At 49.2% G+C, this 19,024-nt stretch overlaps 1 protein-coding gene across 2 annotated transcripts in view; it reads right to left on the reverse strand.

Annotated features, from left to right (window-relative positions):
- Positions 1-19,024, reverse strand: part of FAM171A1 (family with sequence similarity 171 member A1) — a 124,932-nt gene that overhangs the window by 24,132 nt on the left and 81,776 nt on the right. The window contains exons 4-5 of one of the 2 annotated variants that reach the window (XM_065872252.1): positions 10,102-10,260; positions 5,405-5,581 (exon numbers count right to left, since the gene is read on the reverse strand). In XM_065872252.1, coding sequence (XP_065728324.1) covers positions 5,405-5,581; positions 10,102-10,260 — 336 coding nt within the window. The remainder of the gene's footprint in view (positions 1-5,404; positions 5,582-10,101; positions 10,261-19,024) is intronic. The other variant, XM_065872254.1, reaches the window with a different exon arrangement.

Below are 19,024 nucleotides of genomic sequence, written 5' to 3' on the forward strand. Positions count from 1 at the left end.
TAAACATATATATACACAGATATGTAAAGGTAAATTCTGTGTATAGAGTCATCTTTTTTTTTATTGGAGTATAATTGCTTTACAATGTTGTGTTAGTTTCTGCTGTACCATGAAGTGAATCAGCTACATGTACACATATATCCCCTCCCTCTCGGACTTCCCTCCCACCCCCTCCCCCCATTCTACCCATCTAGGTCATTACAGAGCATGGAGCTGAGCTTCCTATGTTTTATAACATGTTCCCACTGGCTATCTATCTTAACGCACGGTAGTATGTATATGTCAATCCCCATCTCCCAGTTCGTCCCACCCTCCCTTCCCCCACTGTGTCCACATGTCTATTCTCTAAGTACCAGTGTTACATTGTAATATCTTAAACCGCCTCTAAGTACCAGTGTTACATTGTAATATCTTAAACCGCCTCTAAGTACCAGTGTTACATTGTAATATCTTAAACCGCCTCTAAGTACCAGTGTTACATTGTAATATCTTAAACCGCCTCTAAGTACCAGTGTTACATTGTAATATCTTAAACCGCCTCTAAGTACCAGTGTTACATTGTAATATCTTAAACCGCCTCTAAGTACCAGTGTTACATTGTAATATCTTAAACCGCCTCTAAGTACCAGGGCCTGTGTGTGATCATGAAGACTCAAAGATGAGGAAGACTCAGTGAGGACACGGATAATAACTGAGACACTGCAAGGCCATGTCTTCATAGACTTCTAGTGCCGCTGCTGAATGGACAACATGCTCGAGAGAAACCAAACTACTGTTCAGCACATGGAGAAAGGGATTTCAGAGGAGAGGTCCTGCTCACACAATGTGACAAGCGATGAGGGAGACCCAGGCGCATCCAGGGACCGGCAAACGGTTTGGTGTGGCAGTGGTGGAGGGTGTGCAGGGAACAGAGGCTGGGAGTGAGCTGGAGAGCTAGGCAGGGACCAGCTCTGCAGAGATCTGTGTGCCGTGCCAACGAGCGTGGACAGCCTCACGATGAGTACCTCTGAGATGTTCTCATGTGGGGAAGGGGTCTGTGCTTCTGAAAGACAGCCCAAGCAGCAACCCAGAAGTCCTGGTGGAGGGAAGGAGAGAGGAAGACAGGCAGACGGCTGCAGGAATTGGCCAGAAAAGAGGGAAGAGTCTGCACCCAGACAGACGTAACCAGAGAAGGAGAGGAGAAGGTAGGTTGGAGAAACGCTGATTTGACATCAACATGACCTTGCAAGGGACCAGACGTGGCTGCCGGTGAGGCAGGGAGGTGAAGCAAAAGAGTAAATGGGGGTTACTCGGGGGTTTCTACTTGGATGGTCTGGTAGATGGCACCCTTAACCAAGAGAGGAAACACAGAAATGAACAGGGGTAGGGGTTGAAGTGAAGCGAGTCAGTGGGTCCGTGTCAAGCACGTGAATCTGAGTTTCCCGCAGGACATCCGAAGATGGAGGCCTAACGGACAGTCAGGAGCACAGATCAGAGAGCAGACGTGGCTGCACGGGGTGGCTGTGGGAGTGTGAGAGGCAGGTGGATGGCCCAGCGACTGCGTGTGAAGGACGTCAGGAGCTGGGCGTGGGGCAGAGCCCATATGACAGGAGACGAGGACCCCAGGGACACTGAGCCACAGAGCTGAGGGAGGCGAGCCTTCCTCTCTAGAGAAAGGAAACCCTCCAATGCTGCAGACACGTCCAATGGGATGAGCAGGTCACCTGATTCCACCGTCAGGCAGCTGCTGGTTAACTTCATGACTGTGGTTTCAGGAGAGCGGAAGGTAGAAGCGGGACTGCAGCGGGCCGAGAAGTGGAAGCAGCACATGGAGAACAGTCCTTCAAGAGATCTGGGCTGGGGCTTCCCTGGTGGCGCAGTGGTTGGGAGTCCGCCTGCCGATGCAGGGGACGCGGGTACGTGCCCCGGTCTGGGAAGATCCCACATGCCGCGGATCGGCTGGGCCCGTGAGCCATGGCCGCTGGGCCTGCGCGTCCGGAGCCTGTGCTCCGCAACGGGAGAGGCCACAACAGGGAGAGGCCCGCGTATCGCAAAAAAAAAAAAAAAAAGAGATCTGGGCTAACGGGAATCTAGGAAAGTGGTTTAGAGGTCACAGTTCGAGAAACCCTTCTGCAGAGGAGGGGAGACCTTTGTTCCCTGAATAAACTCTTTGGGTGTACCATGTACCAGGCACTGAACTGAGCTTCTTACAAATAGTAACTCATTTATTCCTTGGGGTGCTTAATTTGATGTGTCAACTTGGCTAGGTCACAGCAACCAGATATTTGATCAAACACGCCTGGAGGTTGCTGTGAAGGTATTTTAAAGATGAGATTAACAATTAAATCAGTAGACTGAGTAAAGCAGATTACGCTTCCTGTAGGTGGGCCTCATCTAATCAGTTGAAGGCCACCAGAAAAGGCTGACCTCCTCCAAGGAAGAGGAAATTCTGCCAGCACATGGCCCTTCAGATTCAAACTGCAACATCAGCTCTTCTCTGGGTCTCCAGTCTGCTGGGCCACTGAAGATTTTGAACTTGCCAGCCTCTTCAATTGCATAAGCCAATACTGTAAAATAAATCTCTCTCCCACCCCTTCTCTCTCTCTCTCTCTCTGTCTCTCTCTCTCTCACACACACACACACACACACACACACACACACACACACAGGCACACACACACATCCTACTGGTTCTGTTTCTCTGGAGAACTCTGACTGATAAACACACTCTTCATAACAGCACTAGGTATTGATACTATTATTATCCCCATCTCACAGTTGAGCAAACTATGGCACAGAGAGGTTAAACAACTTGGCCAGGGCCACACAGCTGATGGCCAGCAGAGCTGGAATTCCAATCCATTGTGCCTCAGTGTTGCTGCTCTTAACCACACGCTCTACTTCAGAGCACTGCCCTGGCACGCTGGGGCCCAACCTGGACGGACAACGGTGAGCGGAAGACTGTAAAAGGGACGGAGAGCCTCGATCAATGTGCATCTTGTACAAGTGAGGAAACAGGACAGGTGATTCGCCCAAGGTAGGCCTTAGAGTTTTCCAAGTGGCAGATCCAGGGTTTCAGAAGTCCAAGGGCAAGCTTTCCCCTCTCTTTCCTACTTTCTTTCCCTGCTTTGTTATCCACGTCCTTTCCTCCCTTCAGAATTCCCGTCTTCCCCAGGGGTTCCCTCAAGTCCCTTTCTCCCGGAGCCCAGGGCTCCTTACATCCTGATCAGGACCATGTGCCTCAAGAAGTCACCAAGCCGTGGAGAACACACGCCAATGACAAAGTGCCCACGTGACCCAGTGCCACATGTCCACGCAGCAGCACGATCCTTCTAACAACATCAAGTTCGGTGCATCTGGTGAAGCCGATGAATTCCACACAAATAATTATGCGGTCTGTTAGTAACCGGAAAACAAACAAAACAAACCCCAACTCCCCCCGAACTCCAGAAAGCCCAACAAGCATTTATTTCCAAATATAAATTCCTAGAACTAGAGTTTGACTACTCAAGGAAATTAGGTGTCTCTGAAAATACATTTGACACCAAAAATCCCCCAAGAATTTTCATGCGTGGTCTAACAGTTTAAAACTCTGAATGGGGTTATTTGAAAACCGGTCTTTTCAAGTTTGACTTTCAAGTTTGGGATTCAGAGCCAACGGGGTATAGGGACCAATGTGCTCTGTCCAAACCCGAAACACAAGCACGTACTTCGTCCCACATTCTTACTACGAATGTCAACTGTAAAACCTCCTGGAGGAAAATTTGGAAATATGTATTAAAACCTTTAGAATGTTGTACTTTTTGAAGTCAGCAATTCCACTTCTTCTACGATTTTATCCTCAGGAAACAATCATGGCCGTGTATAAAGATTTTGCTACGAAGGTATTTATCACAACGTTGGTAAGAAGAGTAAATTTTTTTTCTAACTTAGGGGATTGAGCAACTGAATTATGACATAAACATATAAGGGAATACCATGCAGTCTTAATACTGACATTGCAGAATGACGGCTGCTATGGAATAATAATGCTAGGGAAAGATGCTCATGACATACAAATGGTTTTCAAAGGCAAGTTATAAAACAGTACATAGCGTATAATCCCCTTTCTGTTAAATGTGTATTTTTGGAAGGCAGTCCCTAAGAGGGCCCAATGAACGCCCCCCCCACTCCTGGTGTTCACACACCCGTGTGGTCCACCCCATACTGTACCAGCATCGGGCTCTGCGACCACCAGCATATGGAAAGAAGGGAGCGGAGGCCACTTTGACCTTAGGTGATAAAAGACGGTGACTTCCATTTTGCCCATGTGTGCTTTTGTACTTTCTGTTTATTTGTAAATTTCTCTTGGGTCACTTGCTCTATTGGAAGCAAGCTGTCACGCTGCAAGTGGCCCTGTCGGGACGCCCACGTGGCAAGGCACTGAAGCCTCTGGCCATCAGCCAGTGAGGAGTTGGGGCCTCAAAGCGTGCGTGCAGTCCCTGTTGAACCCTGAGATGAACTGGTTGACAGTCTGACTGCAACTTTCTAGAGACCCTGACCCAGAGCCACCCAGCTAGGCTGTGCCCGGGTTCCTGACTCTCCAAAACTGTGAGACAACAGATGTTCACTGCTGTTTAAAGCTACGAGTTTTAGGGCCATCTGTTACGCAGCAAAAGATAACTAATACATACATCCATAGTGCAACGGTGGAAGGAAATACAGGCTCACTTTGGAGATGCTGTGGGTGCGGTTCCAGACCCGCTGCAATATATCAGACATCGCAATAAAGCAAGTCTCGTGAATCTTTCGTTTCCCGGCGCGTTCAAAATTACGTCACACTATACTGTAGTCAATTAAGTCTGCGATAGCATCATGCCTGAGAAACCAATGTACATATTTTAGCTAAAAAAATACTTTACTGCTAAAAAATGCTCACCATCATCTGACAACACAGGGTCGCCACAAATGTTCCATTTGTATAAAACGCAGTGTCTGCGAAGTGCGATAAAACAAAGTGCAGTGGAACGAGGTCCGCCCGTAATCCAAAATACCGGGAGTGGGCTTCTCCACATGTGGGATCGTGGGTAATTTTTGTTTTCTTTTTTTTTTTTTGGTACAATATTGGCAATGTTTTTTTCTTTTTTCAAACACAGGACCAAGAGAGATCATGTGACCATCTAAAGACTAAAAGGATAAAGGTTAGGAGAGCCAATTTAGTTCTAATAACCTTTAAAGATTCTTTTCAGGCAAATTAGCTTAAATGTGAAAAAAAACCCAACTCCAAAGAGCGTGTAAGACATACCCACTAGAAGCCATGCAATGCACCATCAACAGCAGCGTTCAATAATTTCAAGGAAAAGGAACTTGCACAGGCTTCTTAAAAGGGAAATCAGACAGTAACGAAGTTATCTGTAGCCGATCGCTGGTACAGGAGCCTGCTTACCTAGCTTCTGGTCAAACCGCCACGCTGTGACATAGGCATTGTGCCTCAGACTGCTCTGTGTGGCCAGGGGCACGGTGACATAAATGGGGCCATCCACCAGCACCGGCGTTCCATCATTGCTGAGCAAGTGCACGCTGACGGCTGTGACGGGGGTCAGGTCGTACCTGGTGCCGTTTCCTGGAAGCAAGAGACATTCTCCATCACGTGCACACACAGGACTTACATGGGGCTGCAGAAACTGTTCACAGAGAAATATCATAGCTACCATCTACTGAGGACTGGGCCTCCTATAAGCCAGGGACTCCATTCAGCATCTTACACACATAATCCTCACCACGACATTCTAAGGTGGGTAAAATTCCCATCTTACACATGAACAAACTGAGGTTCAGAGAGGGTAGTAATAAGAGCTGGTCTTCGGATATAGGCCAGTTTGAATCTGCAAACCTGATCCAAGCTTGGGTTTGCAGATTCTAACCACTGTGCTGTGCTTTCAAAAAGGGCCTCAAGGGACTTCCCTGGTGGTCCAGTGGTTAAGACTCTGAACTCCCAATGCAGGAGAAGCGGGTTCGATCCCTGGCCGGGGAACTAAGATGCCGCAGGCTGCTCCCCTCCCCCAAAAAACAAGGGCCTCAAAAGAGAAGGGACTGTCTATAATGGGAGAAGAGGTGTGTGTGGAAATCCCTGAAATCAACATCTATACAAAGCAAGCACTGCACACATGTTAATTACCCGGCAGGTCACCATAATGGAACCAAATGATTTAAATCAGAGACTGCCAAAAAAAAGGAGTGAATTTCTTCAAGCAGTACTTCAAAATATTAACTTACTGCTACGAAAAGTACACTACTGAAAACTTGGATCTGAAATATTTATGAGTTATTTTGGTTGCCACTGTTATTTTGATCTGTTTAAAAGGAATTTAACATACCAATTATTTTGCATTAGAGCCTTGTATCCAAGCCAATGCCTGAATGACTGTCTACAGATAAACTGGGGAACGCTTATGAGAGCAATATTATATTTATACAGCTAAGCGGTCCATTTGAGAAGAATTTTTCTCCAGTGAAATATAATATCATACAAAATGTATTCGGTCATAATTTAAAATCTTCCCTTGAACACGATGAAAACACACTGATAGAAAAATGTAAGCTACATTAGAACACCATTTATAGGATTTCTTAGTAAGCTACTTATATACTCACCTACCTATCAACTAACTACCCAAGCTAATGCAAACCTCCAAGGAGGACTAAATTTAAACATTTAAAACAAATCTGGTGAATTTTAGAGTCTGAACAACCAGTGGGAGCTAAACCCTTTGTAGAGCAATCTCTATACGACTAATGTCAGCACTATCTTTTATGATTCATGCCCATCTCTGTTTTCCAGTGAAGGGAAAGGCATGGAAATGAGGATTTCATCCAAAGGTCCACGTTGGAAGCATAGATTCAAGTTCCGAAATCTTTTTATCCTGTGGCCATTTGATTTTAGGGTGAAGAAAGACCAAAGCACAGAATTTACCATCTTTCTGGTCAAACTACCTTGTGGATGGAGGACCTCAATGTGTCCATTGCCCTAAGGCAACACAGAAGCACAGCCAGGTCTCCAATGTACCTCTTTAGGCTCTGTTAGACTCTCTAGATGAGACAGGACTTAAAACAAAGAGAGATTAAGTAATTTACTAGACTTTACATACACAATTTAAAGATAATGTTTTCAATCAGGAAGCACTGCTTCTTTCATCAAACCCGAGGTAGGAAGTCTGCCCGGGGAAGCTGCAGGTAGAGCAGAAAGGTGCTCCAGACCCATCATCCTTTCGTCCCACTTAACACTGCCTCTTGATTCCCAGAGCTGGCATCCCCATTGTCCCCACTCATCCCCTTTCGAGACTTCCTTCCTGTAATCTTACACATCCCTGGCCCAGGAAGCCAGGGTCCCAGTATCAGATCCGCCACCGACTACTTATGTGGCCTCTGGCGAGTTACTTCCCTGCTCCGGGGTCCGTTTTTCTCATCTGCAAAACTAAGGAGGTTGGACTAGATGCTTTCCTGCGAGGCTACAGAAAGGAACGAACTCCACTATAAACATTCAGAAGTAAGAACGGCACTGCAGAAAGGGGCATATTCTTTTAAAGCAACATGCCCTAGGTGCATGTGCTTTAATGTTCTTTACAATGTTCTCTGTTAGAAGACACCACAGGCAATTATACCTGCTCTCCTAAGGCCTCTTTCCTCTCTCACTGCTTCCACTCCATGCCTTCCAGATGACAGTCTACCCTCCCACTTTCTTTATTCTGGACATACTTTGAAGGGCTACACTGTTTTCCTTCCAGCCCTCGTTATTAGAGGGCAACACAACACTGAGTTCTCTATATAAGGAGTCTCTCCTTCCTGTTCATCTTGATGTTACCTGACTCCCATCATGTCTGAAGAAAGACAGGTGTCTGTCAGGCAAAAGCAGCAACCATGGACCCAGCTAGGAGGCCACCAATTCATCACTTAGAACAAGAGGGGTTTTGCTCGGATAGCATCTCCGGTTCTGTTTGGCTTTGGACATTGGTCATACTACTGACTCCTCTGCTTTCTTGGATCTACTAGCAGAAGTAATTTCTTGAAAACCCCTCGGGAGCGTCACGGAACAGGTCTGCGCTTTCTTGGCAACCACAGGGGAGAGCGTATGAGGGTGCACGGGAACGACCAAGTGAGGAAGGGACTGAAACCTCCACATGGCTGCGTTTCTCTGTCTACAACTCTGGATCCCTCCAAAGGGGGGAAATAAACAACCCCCCTTAGGACACGGCAGGGAAACCAGCCTCTTTCCAACTGCATTTGTGGCCTCTGTTTATTTTGCTGAATTCTGGTGATAACCTGTCACCTCACACTGGTTTGTGTGGTCCAGGCTCTCACACTAAGTTGAAATCTGTTAGATGCGGTTTATGAAACTGGAGGCCAACGTGGGGCAGAAGAGAATCCCTAGTTGATGGGCTGCTGGGGTGCTAGGCAGACACCACACTGCCCTTCCTTGGCAGGAGGTCTGATTCTTCCTAGGTCAACTGGCCAGTTATTTCAGTGGAAAACAAATTGAATGTAACCTTCCGAAGACCTCCTCTCTTCCGTCTGAAATAAGAGAGTGATTTTAAAATAAAACAAACTCCTCTAAAAATCAATAGTCCTATGTCTTCTCTATCTTACTGTCGTCTCGGATTTCATAATTTATTCAAGAGCTCTTGGAATTGGGGCACAGAAAAAAAACTGAATGAGCTCCAAGGAACGAGGCTATTCTTCCAACTCGGGGCTTTATGATGGAGGCTGAATGGAGGTTTCGTGATGGCCTCGGATTATCCTGTTCCCCGAAACACTACTTTGCTCCCAGGCCTGTCCATTGAAATGAAAAGTCAACTTATTTCTTCCCAATAATATTCACTTAAGATGAGCACCATGCAACTTTTTTGGTGGTCAGTGACTGACATATTCATTGCATCATTATCACGCAAACATTTAAGGAAGAAGAAACGTTTCTCAAAACGGGTATCGCAGAGGGAAGAAAAGCAGGTAACTAATCACCACGTGAGCCTGATCTGTAACCAGACGTTTATTAACATTCTATAAAACGGATCAGATGTGGCAGGTATAAAAAGCTTTTGCAGAACGATCAGTTTCTGTAAACTAGACAATTAAGTGAAATTCAATCAAAGTGTCCCTGGGAAATGCAGTAACGTACTCACCTAGCGGGATTTAACCCAGAACAGCCTTTGGTTTTCAAGTTTATGTTGGGACTCGTGTAAAGTGTTGGGGAAAAGAAGAGGGGGAGACAGGAAAATGATTCAGGGCTTGAGACTCGGCCACCATCCATTCACCAAAAGGAGGACCGGGGACCACGTCAGCACCGAGCTCTGTCGGCCGGGAACGGAGGTAAGGGCGGTCTTTCACTGGTAAGGAACGATTACCTATTTTCTGGCTGGTGGCTTTTAGTTTCTGTGATCTTTGAGCAGTGTGTGTCCTGCCAGCCTAGGGTGAGAATGACCAAGCGGACTCAGAGGCCTTCCAGGAGATGTTTCAAAGCCTCACCACTCTTCGCAGAGGGGAAGGCAAAGAGAGGGCAAACTCAGAGAAAGGGAGGTCGTGAGAAAAGGCTGGATGGACTCAGCCGGTGGAGCCCAGAGGCTCCCTGCCCGCCAAGTGCTCCCTGTACTGGTGGGAGGGGGCATGGTGTGTTCGTCCGGGAATCAGGCCCAGGGCCACCCCCGCCCCTCCCAGCTGTGACACGTGCCCAGGGTCGGGGGCGGCGGGCGGCGGGGACAGTGCATCTCCACACAGCTGGGCAGGCTGCTCCACCAAATACACGTTCCAGGGGCAAGTGGGGCGAGGCTGAGAACAGGGGGACAGAAAGCCTCTAACTCTGATCGGACACTTCAAAAAATTCAATTAAAAGAACTTCTGGGAATTAAATATACTTCATTGGCCAACGGAGAGCTCAGGCAAATGGTACCAAGAGAGAGGCTCAGGGAGACAAGCTCATGAAAGTGGAGCAGGCTGAAGTCCTCAAATGACACTTTCAGTGCCCTTGAACTTGTAGACAACAGATTTGCCCTTCTGCACCTCGGGTTGGGTTCTCCCACTTATAAAGATACAAACGCATATAAAGATGCAAACGCAGACTGCCCGGCTGGAAAGAAACGAGCCTCGAGTTACCTGTTCCGTTTCCATCTAGTCCCCGCAAATAAGGAAAGCCGTCCACCTCCGAGGGGGAGCCGGCGGCCGTGAGAAAGGCTGTCAGGTCACTGTAGCTGGTGTTCTCGGGCAGCCGCAGAGCTCTCCTCTGGAAATGCACGCGAGGCTGCGGCCGGGCACCTGCGGAAATGAACCCTGGAGTTACCTCTCGGAGGGGCGGTTTCTGTTTCCAGAAAACGCAAACCCCGGAAAAGCTCCTCTAAGGTTTCAGCGTGGCTTCCCCGTCTCCACTCCTCTCGACATCCCCTCACATCGCCCATTCTCGCGGGCACAGAGATGTGACAGCACGTTATTATGGGGAGAGAAATAACAGCCCATTGTCACGTTTGCTTTGACACAGAACGTTATTTAGGTTTTCCACAAAAAGCTCTGTTTGTGAGCAGTCTTTTCACTGCCCAGCCTTCGCCTATGGGTAGGGGTAGCGTTGTGGGAAAAAGTCCACGTAAGTGAAATGAGTAGATGACAATCTCTTGATACAAACAAGGCAGGAGAGACCCTTTGACACCGTTACAAACACATCCTTAGTCTTCCTGGTAAAATCTGGTCCAAGCTGAAGCAGAGCAGGGCAACAGACCAGCAGCTGGAGAAGAAACTGCAAATAAGAACCCACAGTAATGAGTCCTTTCCCTTCGGCGGACGCAGCCTTTTGGCATTCTATCTACTCCGGTGGGTGCGTCTGACTCGCGACGGATCATGTTACAGATTCTATGGTGAGCCTCTTGAAAGGATGTGAGAACTGCTCTTTTCAGCAAACTCAACTCTGCAGGATGGCTTGAGCCAGTGACCCTGTTACGCAGTTACCTTGGGACACCATATGCAGTTTGACTTTGCTCCAGGTCTTATTTTGACTGTAAAACCTGAACCCGTTTTTATCTATTGCTGTAGCGAGGGTCACAAGACGCAGACGTGCTATATCAGTTTGCACACACAACCAGCAAAAACATTGTGAAGACAAAAATGAATAGAGATGGGAGTTGGAGCATTTCCCGATGGAAGTACACATCTCTCTGGGTTAAAATAAAGTGGTTCCTTGGACTTCCCTGGTGGTGCAGTGGTTAAGAATCTGCCTGCCAATGCAGGGGACACGGGTTCGAGCCCTGCTCTAGGGAAGATCCCACATGCCACGGAGCAACTAAGCCCGTGCACCACAACTACTGAGCCTGCAAGCCACAACTGCTGAGCCCGTGTGCCACAACTACTGAAGCCCGTGTGCCTAGAGCCCGCGTTCCGCAACAAGAGAAGCCACCACAGTGAGAAGCCCAGGCACCGCAACGAAGAGTAGCCCCCGCTCGCCACAACTAGAGAAAGCCCGGGTGCAGCAACAAAGACCCAACGCAGCCAAAATCAAATTAATTAATTAAAAAAATAAATAAAGTGGTTCCTCAAACGTGGTGGTCTGCCCTGATGTTCTGGTCATCATATATCCCACCCCAGCCTTGAGGGAGGCCACGTTTCCCTGTGGTCGGCTGGGGGCTTCCTCTTCCCCACCCAAGGATGTCCTGACACAACAGCCCTGCCCAGAGTTCATGGTCTTTATGTCTACACCAAGGTTCCTCTTCACCCTGGATCAGAAACTTTTAAAGGGGACTTACCTAGTGGCACAGTGGTTAAGACTCCGCGTTCCCAATGCAGGGGGCCCGGGTTCGATCCTTGGCCAGGGAACTAGATCCCACATGCATGCCACAATTAGGAGTCTGAATGTCGCAACTGGGGAGCCCGTGTGCTGCAACTAAGGAGCCCTCGAGCCACAACTAAGGAGCCTGCCTGCTGCAACTAAGACCCGGTGCAACCGAAGATATTAATAAATAAATATTTTTTTAAAAAAGAAACTTTTAAGGGAGGAATAAGCCTATCAAGAAGTGTTCTAGGGGAATTCTCTGAAGGTCCAGTGGTTTGGACTCTGCTTTCACTGCCGAGGGCCCGCGTTCAATCCTTGGTCAGGGCACTGAGATCCTGCAAACTGCAAAATAAAATAAAATAAAAAGCAGTGTTCTAGAATAACGGAGCTCTGGAGCTCCAAGGATCAACTAATCCAAGTCTCTTCTGACAGGTGAGCCCACAAAATGGACTCACCACCAACACAGACTTACGGGGTGGGCTGCCTTGACCATGTATGACCAAGGCGGTCATGACGGCACCTGAAAATCACTGACTGCATTTCTCAGATGACTGGCTCTCCATAAACACTGGCCCAGCTCTAGATCCCATGGGAGCCAGGTGCCCAAACTCACAACAGTCCTATCTGAAGTTAAGTGGACATGGACGTCGGTCCTGTTCTAGACCATCGATGCCCTTTCTTGGTCCCTAAAACAAAACTCTGCGATGCACCGGCATCCACATAGCTGAATCTTCTCACTTTCAGCTCTTGCGAGTCTGCTCTTTTCGTCCTCTGATTTCACATGACAGCAACGCCTTCCTGCTGTCACCTCCTCGGTCTGCGCAGGGCTCAGATGCCTCATGCTCGCAGGGGGTGGGGCGTTCTCCACGCCGGCCCCGAGCATCGTGCCTCACCCGATGTCTTTTCCCCCAGCCCGCTTCCCGCACATGCTGTCTGCCTCTTTCCTTCTCCTCAGAGACGGAAGGTCAAAGCGAACCCTTTCTCATCCATCTCCTCACCCCCAGCTACGTGACAACATTCTCTCCTCCTGTTATCATTTTCTTTCAATGCTAGTGACTGTCCTGCGATTTGTTTCCTCTTCTCCACCGTTCTTCAGCCTAAACAATGCTGCTGCCACCTGGGTTTCATGCACTGGCAAACGGGGAACTCGCTACTAGGAAGGACAGAAGGGCGTGTCTGCAGCGTGATGGCGCAAAAAGGGGCTTGTTCTCACAAGGGTCAAGGCAGAAAGCAGGGGCCAGGCGGGTTACCCCAGAACACCGTGGGTCCTGTGTGCCCCTCCGGGCCCCGTGAGATGGGCAGGTTGAAGTCACCGTGAAGGCCCCTTTGGCTGAAAGGAAGAGAACCCACTCATCCTGGACCAAGGAAAAGGGGACGTTGCTGAAAGATGAAGGGGAGTCCTGCTGAGCGCCAGGAAACTAGCCCAGCCAGGCCTTATGGGGACCAGCCTGGGACCCAGACACCACAACCGAGGCTGTTCCCAGCTCTCGGGCCACTGGGCGTCTCAGTCCCATTCTTTTTTTTTTTTTTCTGATTTTAAATTTTAATAAATTGAAGTTTAAAGAAGTCCTCCTTAAATTCGATTTAAAATGGTATCCCTTTCAGATTGAGGGAGATTTTAAAGAGGTGGCTACTTTTGTCATTGGTTCCTCATTTTTTTTTAATGTTTTTTACTCTATTGAGAGATGTTAGGTTTTACTTCTTCTCATTTATTTTTTGGCTGCGTCGGGCCTTAGTTGCGGCACATGGGATATTTCTTTGCAGCGCGCAGCCTTCTCTCTAGTTGTGGCGCTCTGACGCCTGTGCAGGCTCAGCAGTTGCGGCGCGTGGGCTCTCTAGTTGAGGCATGCAGCCTCAGTAGTTGTGGCGCATGGGCTCCAGAGCATGTGCGATCTCTAGTTGAGGCATGCAGCCTCAGTAGTTGAGGCATGCAGCCTCAGCAGTTGTGGCGCGCAGGCTTAGTTGCCCCGTGGCATGAGGGATCTTAGTTCCCCGACCAGGGATCGAACTGGAGTCCCCTGTGTTGCAAGATGGATTCTTAACCACTGGACCACCAAAGAGGTCCCAGTTCCTCATTTTTTTTAGTTGAAGTATAATTTATTTACAATATTGTGTTAGTTTCAGGTGAACAGCAAAGTCATTCAGTTATATGTATATTTTTTCATATTATTTTCCATATAGATTACAAGATATTGAATATTATTCCCTGTTTTATACAGTAGGTCCTTGCTGCTTATCTATTTTATATATAGTAGTGTGTGTCTGTTAATCCCAAACTCCTAAATTATCCCTTACCCCCTCCCCTGCTCTTTCCCCTTTGGTAACCGTGAGTTTGTTTTCTATGTCTGTGAGTCTATTTCTGTTTTGTAAATAGATTCATTTGTATTATTTTTTTAGATTCCACATATAAGTGATATCACATATCATCACAGTTCAGTGTCTTTCTGTCTGTCTCTGTGTATGTGACTATTTCTCTCTGCCCCTGTGCGTGCTTCTCTCTCTGCCTTTTTGTCTCTGTGTGCATGTCTCTGCCTCTGTCTCTCCCTGGCACACCATGCGTTTCAGTGGGAGACGCACCTCTCCCCACTCCTCTTCCCCTGCTGCCCCCCTTCCCTTTTCTGTGCAGAAGAATTCACTCCCTGAACAGACACCGTGTCTGTCCCCCACTTCTGGAGGAGTGGGGGGCACAGAGGGGCGATGCTGGGGCAGGTTTACTCGAAGAGGGCGTGGCTGGTCCAGCTGCTTTGACACACGCTGTGAACACACGCTGTGATGCCCCTGGGGGACTGAACACAGGAGCACGGGCTCTGCCTGATGAAATGCCCCGAGAAACGTCTGAGGGGTGTAAGGGTCGAAGTACTCTGAGCCGCAGCGTAAATACGATCTAAAGTGGGTACGTGTCAGGTTGGGGGGTGGTTATGCTCTTAAGCCTAAGTTTATGGATTAAAGCTGCTGAGTTCCCACACATTTCAGGAGGGGGACCTGACTGGGTGGGGAGAGGAGGATGGAGGGAGACAGGTCTGTCCCGCTTCTGTGGATGCCTCTCCTCCACACTCCCCACAGCAGCTGTGTCATCCTCCATCCTCCTTGGGGTTCCACCATTATCCCCCAAATGCTCAGACCCAACTCTACTAAAAACACTGGGGTGGGCTTCTCGTTGCGGTGGCTTCTCTTGGGAGCACGGGCTCTAGGCACGTGGGCTTCAGCAGTTGCGGCATGTGGGCTCAGTAGTTGTGGTTCACAGGCTCAGTAGTTGTGGCGTACGGGCTTAGTTGCTCCGCAGCACGTGGGATCTTCCCGGACCAGGGCTCGAACCCGTGTCCCCTGCATTGGCAGGCGGATTCGTAACCGCTGCGCCACCAGGGAAGCCCCCTCCAGCTGCACTTTAAAATCTTTTTTCCCTCTTCTCTGCTGCCTCTTCTGCCCCTGCCCTCCCCCAAGGTCAACCCGAGTTTCCTAACTTTTGCTTGTTTTATTGCAAGACGTGACTCGATCCACTATTCTTGCCTTCATCAAAAACCTCTCTCCAGAAGCTTTTCCTCCCCAACCAACACATATACTCCTTTCTTCCTCAGCTAGAAAAACCACAGCAAGACACCACTTTCGCTCTTATCCCCGTAAGCCTCCTCTCTTTCCCCTCAACGCCCAGGGACATGGCTTTCACCCCCCTCCCCCACGCCGCCCTTGGAAATGTCACCTGATGACTGTATAATCTGCAAACCCGTGACCCTGGCTCGCCTTCCTGCCTCCAGCTACTCACAATGATGCGCGCTGTTCCGCGCCCCCGTGCGGGGTCACGGTGCTGCACTCCGCTCTCCCCAGAGTAGCCGGCTTTTTCCTCTATGAGTGCTTGTTTCTCCTCCTGCTTCGGATGCGAGAGCTCCCGAAGGCTCACCACAGTCGCCTCTGCTGTTCCTGACTCTCTCCTGACTTGCCTGACTCTCCTCCCTGCTGGAGCCTCACCAGTTGCCTTCCGGTCGTGCCGGGGACTCCACGCCTGCATTCCCGCCGCCTCCTCTGCACCTCGATTCAGATGCCCGTCAGACACTGAAGTCATCACTACCTTCTGTCCAACTTAACAAAGCCCCGCTCCTCCCCGACACCTGTGTTTGACTCCAGGTTGCCACCATCGCTTTTCGTCACACAAGTGCCAGGACGGCCCAATCTTCCCTTATCAACGTTTCTAGCATCTTCTTTTCCCTCCGTCCTGCCTCCACCCTACACTACCCTGTGACGTGACCCCTCAACTATTGCAAAAGTCTCCTAACTTCCCCTGTGCTTCAGCCTCACCCCCTTCCCGCCTCATCTACTGATGGTTCTCCAGTTCCACTCTCATCACCGCCTTTCCCCACCCAGAAACCTTCAATGGATCCACCGCTTCCCAAATTAACAGCGGTAACCATCATAGACCAACACAGACCCGAACTGCTGCCCCACTTCTCTCATGGGAGGTGTAGTTCAGCACTTCAGAATTTACAAAGATCTTACATACACATTATTTCACTTAATAATCTACAGCGGGATAAAGGAGGTGTGGTACATGTACACAATGGAATATTACACAGCCATAAAAAAGAACACAATAATGCAGCCATTTGCAGTGACAGGGATGGACCTAGAGATTGTCATACTGAGTGAAGTAAGTCAGACAGAGGAAGACAAATATCCTATGATACCGCTTATGTGTGGAATCTAAAAAAAAGGGTACAAATGAACTTGTTCACAAAACAGAAACAGTCACAGATGCAGAAAACAAACTTATGGTTACTGGGGATAAGGGGGGAGAGATAAATTGGGAGATTGGGATTGACATATACACACTACTATATATAAAATAGGTAACTAATAAGGACCTACTGTATAGCACAGGGAACTCTACTCAATACTCTGTAAGGGCCTATATGGAAAAAGAATCTAAAAAAGAGTGGATATACGTATGTGTATAACTGATTCACTTTGCTGTACACCTGAAACTAACACAACATTGTAAATCAACTAGACTCCAATAAAAATTAAAAAAAAAAACCAAACCTATAACAATCCCGTGAAGAAGGAGCTCTCTCCTCTCTTTACGGGGTAGGAAACTGAGGCCCAGAGAGGCTCACAGTCATTCTGTTTGCACGAGGCAGAAATGAATTCTTTGAATTCCGACCTCTGCGTCCCTTCCTAGCACACCTGCCCACGTCAGAACAGATGCTCTGCTATTATTGCCCACGGCCCTGATCCTCTGGCCCACGCAGCTCTGCTTCTGCACACGAGCTCACGTTCTTCCCCGCATCTGGAGCTTCTCCGCGTCGCCTCTATTTGCAGATCCTACCCGTCATGCATGGTGCACCTCCAATGCCACCTCTCCTGTGTGGCCTTTCTGGATCCCACCCCAAGCTCTAAACTCCACTTGTGCGTCTCTTACAGAACCCATCTTCCTGCACCTGGTATTGTACTTATTTGTGTATTTGAGCATCTCCCTAACCAGAGGCGCCACGAGAAGAGGACATGTGTAGGAGCATCACTGTGTATCTCTCTCTGTTTCTATCTCTCCTCCACCACCTTTGAGCTGAGTGACTTTGGGGTTTGGGTTCTTCATCTGGAAAGTGGGTGTGGCCCACACCTGTCTCATGATATGGCTGCTAGGATGTTAGCTCAGAACACACGTGCATTGATACGATGCCTCACGCTGCCTCCTGGTACATACCAGGTACGGGATCAGCAATAATTTCCCGTCGCCGTTCCCCGTTTAGATGGCAGCTCCTTAAGAGCAGGTGTTCTGTGAAACCCATGGCACCACGTTCTGGGAACGCTTATAGGATTAAATGTAAAGATGACTTATTCCGGGCAACTCACTGGGTCCTAGGAATGGTCTGTCTCAATTCTGACTAGGTCGCCATCCCTCATTCTCAGCACTATTAACGTTTTGGGCCACAAAGGTACTTCTTTGCTGGGGGACAGGGGCTGTCCTGTGCATTGTGGCATCTACCCACTAGATGCGAGGAGTGGCTCCCAAGCTGTGACATTGCCAGATGCCCCTGGGGGGAAACTGCCCCTGACTGAGAGGATTCCACAAGATACTCTGAGCGTCCTCAGAATGACCCAGACGACACGGACAGAGACTCCTCTGCCGCGGGGCACAGGAAACATGATGGGGAAGAGGATGAAGGTCCTGACATCCTGGGACTCCAGGGTAGAGAAGGTAGTCATGGCAATGGCTGAATCGTCATACCGTTTTGATGCCTAAACAGAGGGTTACGCCCAAAAAGTACAGGAGACACTTCAGCAGAGAACCATCAACCACCCAGGAGAGAAATTCCAGGGGTGACAGACATCTGGACCGTGGCTAGAGGCCAAGGCCTCCCCGTGAGCCCCGTGCAGGCTGCGTGGGCTCCGGACAGAGGGGGAGTCTCGTGAAGGGCCTGGTGCACCGGGGTCAGGAGTCTGAACTCGAGGCGACCTGCAGGGGCGAGAGTCTCCGGGGGTTCTTGGAACAGGAATGAAGGAATCGTGTTCGTTTTTACCCAATTCCGATAGCAGAGCTGAGGGGTGGCTGTGGGTAGAGAAATCCTAGAGTCAGAGCATCAGTCAGGCTCTTGTGAGATGTTCGGTGAGAAATGATGTAGCTCGGGGAAGAAAACACAGGAGGTGGCTGGAGCTGAAAGCCACTTTTGGAATGTGGGCGAGGCGGGGAAGGGAGAACCGGGAAGGAGACTGGGAAGCGGTGAACAGGAGACAAGGAGGGAGGGGAAGTGCAGGAGGAAGGACCCCAGCTCGGGGATGCAGGGAGGACGAGGCCACCGGAGCTGGCACGAGAAATCCCTAAAGGAAATTCTCGAGGGCAGACGGCTCCGAAGTTTGAGTGGGAAAGGAAGTGAGGAATAGGGATTAAGATGGGTTTCCCTGGAAGGGCGGGCTTCGTAATTCTGGGAGCTGAGAAAGAACCAGAGGAGAAAGATGGAAGATTCGGCACAAAGAGAGGGAGGTGGGAGGGGAGGAGATTAGACGAGGGATTGTGATGTGAAGAGGCTCCTGGTGGGAGAGGAGCCACAGGGAGACACGTCACAATGTCCCCTTAGAAGGGGATGCAGAAAAGCAGGCCACAGAAAGCAGCCTTCCCCGATGGCCTCTGTGTTCCCTGGAACCATCGTCAAGGTCATGGCTAAGAAGAGGGCACGCAGGTCGGGAGTGTGTGCAGAGCGTGGGCGAGTCTGACAGCACTGCCTGGGGAACAGAAAGGGGACTGTCCTGGGGACCGTAAAGAGAGCAGCGCAGAGGCCC

This window comes from Phocoena phocoena, chromosome 2, assembly GCF_963924675.1.
Source record: "Phocoena phocoena chromosome 2, mPhoPho1.1, whole genome shotgun sequence".
NCBI lineage: Eukaryota > Metazoa > Chordata > Mammalia > Artiodactyla > Phocoenidae > Phocoena > Phocoena phocoena.